At 38.7% G+C, this 12531-nt stretch overlaps 1 protein-coding gene across 5 annotated transcripts in view; it reads left to right on the forward strand.

The window, feature by feature from the left end:
• Window positions 1–12531, forward strand: part of SLC4A4 (solute carrier family 4 member 4) — a 419170-nt gene that overhangs the window by 394054 nt on the left and 12585 nt on the right. For all 5 annotated transcript variants that reach the window (XM_069091658.1, XM_069091663.1, XM_069091665.1 and 2 more), the window contains 3 exons: window positions 4266–4334; window positions 7323–7496; window positions 8473–8634. In XM_069091658.1, coding sequence (XP_068947759.1) covers window positions 4266–4334; window positions 7323–7496; window positions 8473–8634 — 405 coding nt within the window. The remainder of the gene's footprint in view (window positions 1–4265; window positions 4335–7322; window positions 7497–8472; window positions 8635–12531) is intronic.

Raw genomic sequence — 12531 nt, forward strand, 5'->3', positions numbered from 1 at the left:
TCTCTCTCTCTCTCTCTCTCTCTCTCTCTCTCTCTCTCTCTCTCTCTGTCTCTCTGTCTCTCTCTCTCTCTCTCTCTCTCTCTGTCTCTCTCTCTGTCTCTCTCTGTCTCTGTCTCTGTCTCTGTCTCTCTGTCTCTCTTTCTCTCTCTCTCTTTCTCTCCCTCCCTCCCTCTCTTCTTTGCCTTCTCTCTTCTTTCTCTGTACACACACAAACACACATATATTCTATTTCTCACGCCATCCATCCATCTAATTATCTATCTATCTATCTATCTATCTATCTATCTATCTATCTATCTATCTATTTATCTATCTATCATCTGTGTATCCATCTTCATACCTGTCTAGTTACCTATCATTTATCTTCCTATTTATATCTATCAATCATTTATCTCTCATTCATCTATCTAAACACACACATAAACATCCACATTATTTGTATAAATAGATGCACATATGTTTCTATATTATATATTTATCTTTGTGTAATCTTAAGTGTATGTGTAATCTTAAGTGTATGGTTGCATATACATATTCAAATGAGTTTTTCTTATGACCATTTGCTTGTACAAAATATTACATAAGGAACATGCATTGATTTTTTAAATGTAAGTTTATTCTTTTCCTTATTACAGCATAACTTTTTTGGGTTAGTGGTTTATTTACTTTAAATTTTTTTATTACATTAACTAAGAGATTCAAACTGTCATTTCATTGGTAGAGGTGGCTCCCAGAGGATGAAACACCTACTAATGCAGATTGGAACCTTCTTTGCAACTCAGAGTCTTAGAGTAGGGCTTCTTAACGCTTCCGTGTGGATTCTGGATACCTTTGACAGTCTGACAGATGGATCCCATTTCAGAACAGTACTTGTAAATGTCTAAAGTGAAATACATAGAATTACAAAGGAAGCCAGTTATATCAAAATATACTGGTCAGTCTAACTATATCAGATATGTATGTATCTATCATTTTATCTACCTGCCATCTTATCTCTGTATCTATCTACAATGTCTATCTCTCATCTCTCTCTCTCTCTCTCTCTCTCTCTCTCTCTCTCTCTCTCTCTTCTTTCTCAATCATCTATCTATCACCATCTCCCTGTTCCTCTGACTGTCTCTCTCCCTCTAAGAAGTTCATGGACTCCAAGTTAAGAGCTCCTGAGGAGAGCTGCCTAGAGCAATGAAAAGTTAATTGACTTGCTGGGCCACATATGCAATGTGTGCATGAGGCAGGACTCGAACTCAGTACTCTTTGGTTCCTAGAAACTCTCTACATTTACTTATTTTAAAATAATTCATATACATTTAACTCAATTTATTCAGTAAATGAATCAAGGAAGTATTTTTATAATTTTCTGGGGATTTGTCCCTGTTGTCCTGGGTAGGAAACTTTTGTTTTTCTACATCATTAACTCTTTGAGTAATTAAAACTTTTGGAGATGCTAGTTGACCTTGTAAATTATATCAACTTGCACTTTCTGTTTTAATGTTTCAGCCTAATTTATGTTTCCATGTTTTAATTTTTTTTTCACTTTGCTAAAGTAGGGACTTATCTTAAAAACAAACAAACAAGCGATTCTTTTGCTTTAAAAATTGGCTGGTAAGATAACTGGAAAAACAGACAATATGCTGCCCCCTGACTGACTGAATACCAGTGAAGCCAAATTGAATGGGAAAAATCTGCACCCCAGGATTTGAAAAAGTTTCTCTAATCTTTCAGGCCTTTGAGATCAGATCTTCTTTTTAGAATGTCACCCTTTGCCAAAAACCTCAGTTTCCTAAGAAATCTGTATCCTGGGTGGGATAGCAATCACCAGAGTGGGAAAGTGTGGGGTTTCTGGTTTTAATTTGTGTTGAGCATAAAAGCAGCCAGCAATGGTTTTAAAAAACAAACAAGCTAAAACTCTAACAATAGTAAATCATGATAATCACAAAGGCTGAAGTTTAGACTTCCAGAGAGAAAATGTACAGCAGGGTACTAGGGCCAGTACATGAATACAACTTTTACTCAAACTCGCCAATTCTGGCCAGGGAATCAGTGTGTTCTATTTTTGTCCCTCATAAAACAGAAAATGTGATCCCAGCATTTCATTTATTCCGTTTAATAGTTCAAAGTAGGTTTTAAGGGGGGAGATGCACTGAAGATACCCCTCAGGATTCTAAGGACTTTGGATGTATTGTGTGCGCCCCTTTGTGGTGATGATGGGGTACTACAACAAGCTGAAGCTTTCTCCGCCCCCCCCCCCCCCCCATTGCCCAGCCCTCCCACCATCGCCCAGCCCTCCCACCATCGCAGTGAGCTAAGTACTCTGTATAATCACTTTTCTGTGCTTAAGGTCAAATTAACTGCAGTGTGTTTTTCAGCCAGTTCCTTTTTAGTGAAGCATCCAAACACTTTTCATACAATTTTAATCATTTTGATGGCTAGTCTTTTAAAATTAGAGGCAATCACACTAATGGTATTTATAAGTGCTCAATTCTACCAAGGTATCACAGATTCTCAGATACAGAATGGTCTTTGGATAGTCCCAGGAGAGGAAGCTAGGAAATGGGATTTCATCCACTATGTTGGGGAAGAACGATACTGCCTTAAGAAAACATCAATGGAAAATCCAAAGATTTGTTTTAGTTGGGACCTTTTTCCTTTCCTTTCCTTTCTTTTTTTCTAAAGCTATATTCACTTTAGATTGGTCACACTTGGTGGTAACTGACTCTTGGGATCTACCATTATACAGCTCCTATTTGTGAGAGTGAATTATATGATTGGATCAGTTCAGAGCCCAAAGATAGAGATCATTTAAATATAAATACGTTTATGCATGCATGCATTTGAAAAATACATTAAATATGTTTAGAAAACATATACATAAATGTATGCATATAAGCACAAATACATACACACAATATGCATACATGTATTGATGTATTATTTATATATTGATATATTTTCTTTCTTTACAATATTTACACACACCGATTTAGGTGTGTATATGTGTATGTGTATCTATGTGCACACACACACATATGCATATAGACAGACAGACATTTATTCATTCTGTCCAGACTATAGGCTTTGCAGAAACAGATTTGTCCTGAATTTCAGATGTTTTAATTTGTGGAATACCTCACACAGTGTACTCCACAGCCAGTGAAGTCAAATAAACAAAGAAGCATCTAGGCTCCTTTGTGTTGAGAGCACACAGTGCTGAGTCTGAAGCCAGGAAGATCTGAGTTCAAATCTGCCTGCAGATGCTTAAAGTTATGTAATCCTGGGCAAGTCACTTGACTGCTATCTACCTTAGTTTCTTCACCTCTAAAATGGGCATAATAATAGCACCTACCTCAAAGTCTTGTGATGTCTCAAATATTATTATCAAATGCATTATCCCAAATGAGACAATAAATGCTTAGTGTGCTATTTAACTGTTAGCTATCATTAGTAGTAAAAACAATTTACATATTTATTCCTTGCTGTACTTCCTAGTTTGCAAAAGAATGCTAACAAGGGATTGGCGGTGTATAACTAGGACACTCCCTCTGTGTCACCTCTTTGTCATGTCTGTATTAGCAGTCTTACCTTTCCTGGTTAACAAAATAAATAAAAAAAAATGTGCCCCTATAAGAAAAAAGCAGTTTGAAATGAAATTTGGAGGAAAAAAAGAACACATTTTGTCTGGCCACTCTTTCTTTTGATTCCTTGCTACTGTTTTAGAGTTTCATTCATTAATATGTAATAAGTGATCATTGTAGACATTGATGAATAATTATCTGTCTATAGTTGTTTTATACTGGAATTAGACTTCACATTTAATACATCATTTTTTAAAGCAATCAGGGTTAAGTAACTTGCTCAAGGTTACATGGCCAGTTATTTCTGGGTGGGTGCTAAGTATCAGAGCCCGGATTCGGTCCCCAGGTCATCCCGACTCTGGGGCCGGCGCTCTTACTCACTGAGCCACCTGGCTGCCCCAAAATATATCATTTTTGAGAAACATAGTTGAGGACTGGATAGAGACCTTGGAATTAAGAGGATCTGGGTTCAGGTCCAGCCTCTGACCCAGACTGAGTGACCCTTTGTAGGTTATTCATTGCTCTATACTTAAGCAATTCCAGGTGTAGAGAAGCTGCTGATTGGTGCCAGGAGAAGGAGTCTCCTAAACCAATGAGATCATCTGTAGGGTCTAACAGAAGCCACAAAGCCATTCTGGATAATCTCGCATTTAACATTCATTAAGCCTTGTTTTCTTGACTCTTTTTCCCTAGTTTATTCCAATGCCTGTGCTCTATGGTGTGTTCCTGTACATGGGGGTTGCGTCCCTTAATGGGGTACAGGTAAGTTGGCCATAGCAACGCGGTGCCCTTCTGATAACAAGAGTATTCGAGCATAGAAGCTTTGAAGGAAAATGGGAATCATTAATGACTGGGTTTTCCTCACCTTGCCTCTTTTCATTCTTGAGAACTCAGTCAAGTTTAGCCCTTGTTTACAAAGCTTATCATACCCACACATTCTTGGAGATGAAGTTCATAAAGGTCAGTGGACCAGGCAGGCAACCAAGTTGTAATTCTTGCATCACTAAATGGAAACATGTCCCCTTCTTCAACTGTGTTCTCCAGTAGGAAATCAGACCATCTTGAACCACTGACATCCAGGTGCTGATGGACAGCCCTTAGTGTGGGAACAGGCAGTACTCATTGGGTACCAGTTTACTTCTCCCATGGCCTCTGATCAATGATAAAACTGTTTTGCACAAATAAAAAGAAGTGAGCTAATATTCTTTATGTGTTGTTTTTAGTCTAAGGCATCACCTAAGGGAACATTGCTATTTGTAAGCTGGTAAAGCTGACTCTCTTTCCTTTTCCCCCTCCTAACTCAACACCTTTAACAAAATCACTGGGGGGAATTATATAAGGAACATTTTCTCTTACTGAAGGCATAATTTAATTGGCAGCAGGAAATTGGAAGTGGTTCTATTGCTTTCTGGCACCTCGTTAATTGTAGCCTTATTTAACACTTAGTAGTGTTTTAATGACAAAAGGCTGCATGTTCCCCGGACACCATAGGAATTTATTTGGCCCCCTTAAAATGATCCTTTCTTTCTTTCATTCACTGGATTTATATGAGTTTGGTTTGGGAGTCAGATGGAGCTGGGCGAGTGGCCAGGTCACCAATAAGAGAGAAGTCTGTTGTAGTATTTTTTTTTCTTTCTTTGTATTCTGCTCCAGAATGGAGTTGTTCACATGCTCTGGCTAGGTGGTCAGGATGCCAAAGGATCTGGCCTTTTCCTTTATTGTGGGGGAGCATTTGTATTAGAAACAGCCTGTTTCTTGGGTTTAAATGACAGCTGGCCCTTCACAGACCCAAATGTGTTTTTGGTCTCTATGGCATCCAGGAAAGTTGGGGGAGATCTTAAGTGACCAGAATCCTGGAATATAGAATTTGACTCAATAAAATGCATTTTATTCTTGTGAAGGGGCTAATATTGTATAAATTAATCTTTTGCTTCTGCCATTAGGCCTCAAAGTATATATGAATGCTTTCTCATTGCTTCCACCAAAAGGTTTCTCTTAAAACAAAAAATTGAGTTGTGTATATTCTAATGTTTTATCTGAGTGTCAATGCATGACCTTTTAAAAGAACCAGCCTTATCCTAACTGATTCCATAAGACAACAAAGGACTGAGATAGATGGCATACCCTGTGAAGATTGTTTTTTCTCAGAAACTCATTGTTTATTCTCCCTCTGCCAAACTGAAAAAGACAGTTTCCTCATCTACAAAATAGGTAAAAACATATCTGTAGTAATTCACAGGGTTGCTGAAAAAAACAAATGAGAAAATGTAAATAAAATATGTTGCAAACTTTAAAGTGCTATATAAATGCCCCTTATTAGCAAGTAAATATAATTTCTGACTTGGTTCAGATGTTTCCTGAAGACCAACACTTGATTTTCCTGGATTATCCTCCTGGATTCTCTAAGGATAAATGTCAGCGTATTCCTCCCAGATTCTGCAAGGGAAAATGCCAAAGTACTATAATCTGATCTAATAGAAATATCATGTATATATGAATATATTGGTTTACTGATAGGTTGAGAGTATGTTTTGATCCTACATAGATTGGTAGCTTAAATTACAAAGGTTGTACATGTGCAATCATGTAAGACATTTCCATTCTAGTTATTTTGTGCAAGAAGACTCAAACAAAAAGAAAGATGGAAAGAAAGGAAAAGAGGGAGGGAAGAAAGAGGGAAGAAAAGAAAGAAAGAGAAAGGAAGGAAGGAAGGGAGGAAGGAAGGAAGGAAGGAAGGAAGGAAGGAAGAAAGAAAGAAAGAAAGAAAGAAAGAGAAAAATAGTATGTTTCAGTCTGTATTCGGGAATGAAAGACAGACCAATAATACAAAAGATTGGAGATGAAAAATGTGTAGCTGAGGAAAAAAAAAGTTGAATGATAGTGTCATACAATGACTAATCTAGAATTAGTGTCTAGGTCCCTTGAGTTCTAGCCTCGTAGACTCCCCATCCCGACTCAGGGCTACATTATCTACCCTTTCCTTATACTTACATTGAAGGGTACTTGTGAATATTAGGGTTGAGCAAATGAAATGGTGTATGTGAAGCAGTCCTTAAAATGATATATTAACTTATACATATATGTCAATTATTGTTATCATGGCACTGAGTTAATGAAGTAGAAATTGCTCTGAAGCTTCTGAGATACTCTTTTTCCCTTCAGAGAGAACACAGTGCACATGGAACTCTAAACTCATCTGTTTAGCTCTTGAAGTCAAACAAACAGCCTGGCCCCAATCTATGTCTCCAGCATTTTGGAACAAAACTTCCCTTCCCCCACTCTACAGGCCAGCCAAATTGGCCACCTTCCTGCTCCTCACTGTATCTCTCACCTCTGGGCACAGTGCTGGCCATCCCCCATGCCTGGAAGGCACACCCTTATTACTTCTGCCTCAGAGCCCCTTTATTCTTTATGATGCCCTCATCGATTCCCCAATTTCTAGTGCCCTCCCTCTCAAACTTCTTGATAGATAACTACTTGTTATTTATTCACTTTATATATATATGCACATATATGATATTTATATATGCCCTTGTCTCTTCCATTCGAATGTAAACTACCTGAGAGTAAATTACCTCCATTCTTGATCCTCATATCCTGAGTTCTCAGTGCAGTACCTGGCACAATAGGTGCTTAATAAATGCTTGTGGATTGGTTGATTGGTCACCAGCTCAATGTGGCATTGAGTGGCGCTGGCGTTGTGCACTAGTCCCCAACCTAATACCCTTTCCTTCTCCCTTTCCTTGCCAGTTCATGGATCGTTTGAAGCTGCTTCTGATGCCTCTCAAACACCAGCCTGACTTCATCTACCTTCGCCATGTCCCCCTGCGTCGTGTCCACCTCTTCACTTTTCTCCAGGTGCTGTGCCTGGCCCTTCTCTGGATCCTCAAGTCCACAGTGGCCGCCATTATCTTTCCAGTCATGGTAGGAATTTCTGTATACTTGAAATGCATTCTAGTGACACACTCCAACATCAGGGGGTTTTTGTGGTGTAAAGAGACATACGTCTCTGTTCCTGGTTGCCCAGATATCTGAATCTGATCATCATCTGAAAGCATTTCCTGTTGCGTGTGTGTGTGTGTGTGTGTGTGTGTTAAGAAATACTGGTACTGCCTTGTCTGAGGTCGCTGGATGACCTATAGGAGCCTCAACTACAAATTTCTGAGTGTCAATACATGACCTTTTAAAAGAACCAACCTTCTCCTGAGCTTCTTACTGCCTTTATCCCACTATCTCCAACTCTGTTCAAGAGTAAGCCTGGGTGCTCTAATTGTTTCTTCTTGCCACAATATGAAAGAAACCAAACAGTTCAATAGTGAAATTGTTAAGTCTCTTTAATGAGCCCCAAATGATGGAAGGGGAAATAGATCCATATAAAATTCATCTCTGACTTTTCCATTTTTCCTTGGCTCCCCATTCCTGGTAAGAAATTTGCACCATGCATCTAGTATAAGGTCAAGTTCAGGTCTGCCTTATGTCTCCCACACCCTCTTGGCTGCTGAACTGCTTTGTTATCTCCTTCACTTGTGTTTGATTTAAAAAACATGCATAATAATAATTGACCTTTTCTTCTACATCAACAGCTTTTGGTTTGGTTGTTGTGTTGTAGGATTGTGTTAATGCACATGTAGGATTGTGTAAATAAAAAGAGATAGGAACAGGGAGAAAGAGGAATTATTGCCAAAGTCTTTCTTTTTCAAATAAAAAGACGTGTCATTGTATGGGAGTGCTGAGGTTGGATGACTGGTCCCAGGTCACCCAGCTAGCACATGCCAGAAGTCAGGATTCATGCTATGTTTTTCATCCATCTCAACATGCTGACTTATCAGCGGCATCACTTCCTGTTGACAATAACACCATATATAGTCTTTTCTTGATGGTCTTCTCTCTGTTGTTCCAGATCCTGGCTCTTGTAGCTGTCAGAAAAGGCATGGACTACCTCTTTTCCCAGCATGACCTCAGTTTCCTTGATGACGTCATTCCAGAAAAGGACAAGAAAAAAAAAGAAGATGAGAAGAAAAAGAAGAAGAAAAAAGGCAGTCTGGATAGTGACAATGATGATGTAAGAAGTTTTCCAGCCTTCCAGAAGAAAGCTAGTCAAGGCATCAGTGGGGAATATGGGTTTCTTCCCTGTGTTGGGAGAGGGCAATATGTTTCCAAGAATGCACAAACCATACCTAGGGCAGTCAAATGGCTTTATTCTTGTCTTATAACTGGATGCTCTCGATTTCCTTCTCTTGTTTCACTATTTTCCCCCTCCTCACCCTCTGATATTTACTTTGGTTCCCTAAAATTTACATGTGCTTCAACCAAATGATACACTTCATGGCCACTTATTTTGCAACCATATTGATGAAAGACTTTGATCTCACACATATAAAGCCCAAGATGGGATTTGCTTGGTTACATCAATTTTTACACTTAAAATGCATTGATACGTTTTGCTTTAAAATCATCTTCATTTCCAAATATTTCCCTCCTAAAATTGCATAAACACCCTGGGAACATGATATTTAATGCATCTCTTGTCATTGTCATGGTTGGTTTTAGATGAGTAGAGTTACCCTCTAAGCCAGTGAGCTGTCCTTTAAAAAAGGAGGAAAAAAAAGAGGTTGGGCAAAATCAATCTGCCTATCAACCTAGTCTGGCTATGTGTATGTGTGTGTGTACACACACATGTGTATGTATACACGTGCGCGCACAATACATATGTGTAGACATATATACACATGCGTGCACACAGATATGCATACACATACACACACCATAGGCCCCCACCTGTTTAAAGAATGGAAAGAAGTGAATTCTCTCATCTCTTCCTTGAGGATAAGTTTGGTCTTTATGATTATCCAGCATTTTATTTCTCTTTTCTTCTTTTTTGTCATTGTTATTCTTTGTTTGATAATGTTCTAAGGACATTTTCTTTGTTATTCTTAATTTAGTCTTTAAATAAGTCCTCACATATAGTATGCCCTATATTGTTGCCATTGACTGCCAAAACGGTGAGCTCTTAAGAGTTGTAATCTTTGGCTATAATGTCATTAGTATGATGAAATATGAGAGGTAGCATGCAATAGTGAGTGGCTAGAAAACTGGGCTCTGGCCTGGGAAGACTAGAGTCTAAGTCTTGTCTCTGACATCTACTGGATAGTGTGACTCCTGGCCAAGTCATTCAGCCCTGCAATGGCCCCAGGTAGCGAAAAACCATTCTAAGTTTTGAGTTGCCAGTATGCAATGGGAGGAAAGGAATTTCTTCAGAGACCATCGAAATCACAGATACACACACATATCTATCTATCTATCTATCTATCTATCTATCTATCTATCTATCTATCTATCTATCTATCTATCTATCATCTATCTATCTATCTTATATATATATATATGTGTATATGTAATTAGTATATATAGTGCATATATACATATACTATATATAGTGTAGTTACTATATAGTATATGTACATAGTATATACGTGCCATTATCAATCAATAAATAAATAAAGATATATTAAACACATGATATGTGCTAAGCACTAGGGATAGAAAGAGAGGGAGAAGACAGCCCCTGCCTTTGAGGAGCTTACAATCTCATGGGGAAGACAACAAACAAACAAATACATGCTAAATAGGTGATATACAGGATAATAAAGAGAAAATAATTAACAGAGAGAAAACAACAGAATTAAAAGGGATTGGGGGAAACTTCCAGTAAATGACAAGATTTTAGTTAGGACTTAATGGAAACAAAGGAGGTCTGTAGTCAGAGTGAAGGCTGGTACATGATCTACACACACATATATGTCCTCCTATGCTCTGTATAGATTTTTATACATGCACACATGTGTACATGTATATATGTGGAAATGGAAATAATTAACAGAGGGAAGGCACTAGAATTAAGAGGGGTTTGTTAGAAGATGGGATTTTAGTTGGAACTTCAACCAAGCAATCCAGGGAGTTCTTGCTACTCAGACTGAATGGATTCCATTGGTCATCTTAGCCTTAAGATCTTGAAAAGAACAAGAATTCAATGCATACATGACAATTTTGATGTGACCCTCACAAGAATGTTTAATAGAGATAGAAGAAGTGACCAGGGGGCTGTCTGCTACCAATCTGCTGGACTGAGAAAGTGTCATTCAAAAACTGTCACACATACACTTGCTAATGTCAAAGTGCCTCAACTTGTTAAAATGAAAATTTTATCCTCCAAATTTTATAAAACCAAGTAATTGTAAAAGAAATTTAAACAACTCAGTTTTTAAATGATATTTTTGTAAAATTTGTTGCATTTATATTTTGGAAGTTCTTAAGACTTAAAACTTCACCAGAACTTTTGGGACACTCTACATATTATAATTATTAAGATACTGAGTGACTTTTATCTGTGGACATACTTGAATTATCTCTCCTGCAAAATTCACTTCAGAATGATCTCCCTTGTGGTTTCCTGACCAATTGGGGCCAACTGATTTGAGATTTTGCTACCATTTAATGAAGAGCAAAGGGCATTAGAATCTGAATTTCTTAAAAGAGATGTAGGAATCAATGGTATAAACTAGGGGTGAGGAACCTGCAGCCTCAAGGCCACATGTGGCCTTCTAGCTCCTCAAGTGCAGCCCTTTGAATGAATCCAAACTTCACAGAACAAACCTCCTGTGAAGTTTGGATTCAGTTACACTTGAGGACCTAGAGGGCCACATGTGACCTCAAGACTGCAGGTTCTCCACCCCTGTCACAGACCAAGCCATTCTCCTATCCCCTGCTGCCTTTTGCAGAAGGGATGTGGTTACTGCATTCTCTTGCTACGGAAGGAGACCATCTCATAAAGCTGCCAATGCTCCATAAGGAATGGTTAGTCACTGCAATTAGGCAGTCTGGAACTAGTCTTTGTTTTAGAAACACTCTAAAGAAAGCATGCACAGTTTACCCTAACAGCTCCTCATAATGTTTGGGAAAGAAATGATTGTTTTTCTTATGGGGATGAATTGATTTATCAATCGTAAATAGATGTGCCTAGTCAAATCGCGTCAACAAGCACCTAATAAGCTCCTGCTGTGTGTGTGCTAGGCAGTCTGCTAAGCACTTAGGATACAAAGAAAGCCAAAGACTATTCCTGCCCTCGTGGACCTCACGGTCTGGTAGGGGAAGAATGTGCACACGGCTCTGCACCACAAGATATTGACAGGGTAAATGGGGGATGACCTCAGAGGGAAGGCACTGAGATTTCAGAGGACTGGAAAGGATGCTCATAGAAGGGGAGGCTTTAGCTGACAATTAAAAGAGGACAGAGAAGCCAGGTTACAATGATATTATGCTGGTAGTCTCTGCAGGTCCCAAAGGAACCTTTCTTGAAATCTGTTGTTTTCAATTTATTTAAAATTAAATGTAGGTTTTAAAATAATTAAAAAATATGTTTTTCCCTCTTTCCACCCATCTTTGAAAAAAAAAAAGATAGGGGAGGCCAGGTAGCACTGGCTCCAGTGTCAGGATGACCTGGGGATCGAATCCCAGGCTCAGACACCTAGCACCCACCCAGAAACATCTGTTCTTACTTAACCCCAATTGCTCAGGGGTGGCCAGGTGGCTCAGCGAGTAAGAGCATGGCTCCAGTGTCGGGATGACCTGGGCATCAAATCTGGGCTCAGATACTTAGCACCACACCCAGAGATAACTGGCCATGTAACCTTGAGCAAGTTACTTAACCCTGATTGCTTAAAAAAAAAGATAAACAAAACTTTTATAATAAATAGGCATAGTCCAGCAAAACAAATCCTTGCATTAACTCTGTTCAAAAATAAATATCTCATGCTGCATCATGAGGCCATTGCTGTCAGTTGGGAGGTATCATGTTCATCGGGGACCATTCCTGTATTATGCTATCACCCGCAGGATGATCCCAAGTCACAGCCATTTTCGAAGCAAGTTCTCTCTCTCTCTCTCTCTCTCTCTCTCTCTC

This window comes from Petaurus breviceps, unplaced genomic scaffold (assembly GCF_028583685.1).
Source record: "Petaurus breviceps papuanus isolate PSGF00001 unplaced genomic scaffold, PetGlider_PUasm1.0 126, whole genome shotgun sequence".
In the NCBI taxonomy this organism is placed as follows: Eukaryota; Metazoa; Chordata; class Mammalia; order Diprotodontia; family Petauridae; genus Petaurus; species Petaurus breviceps.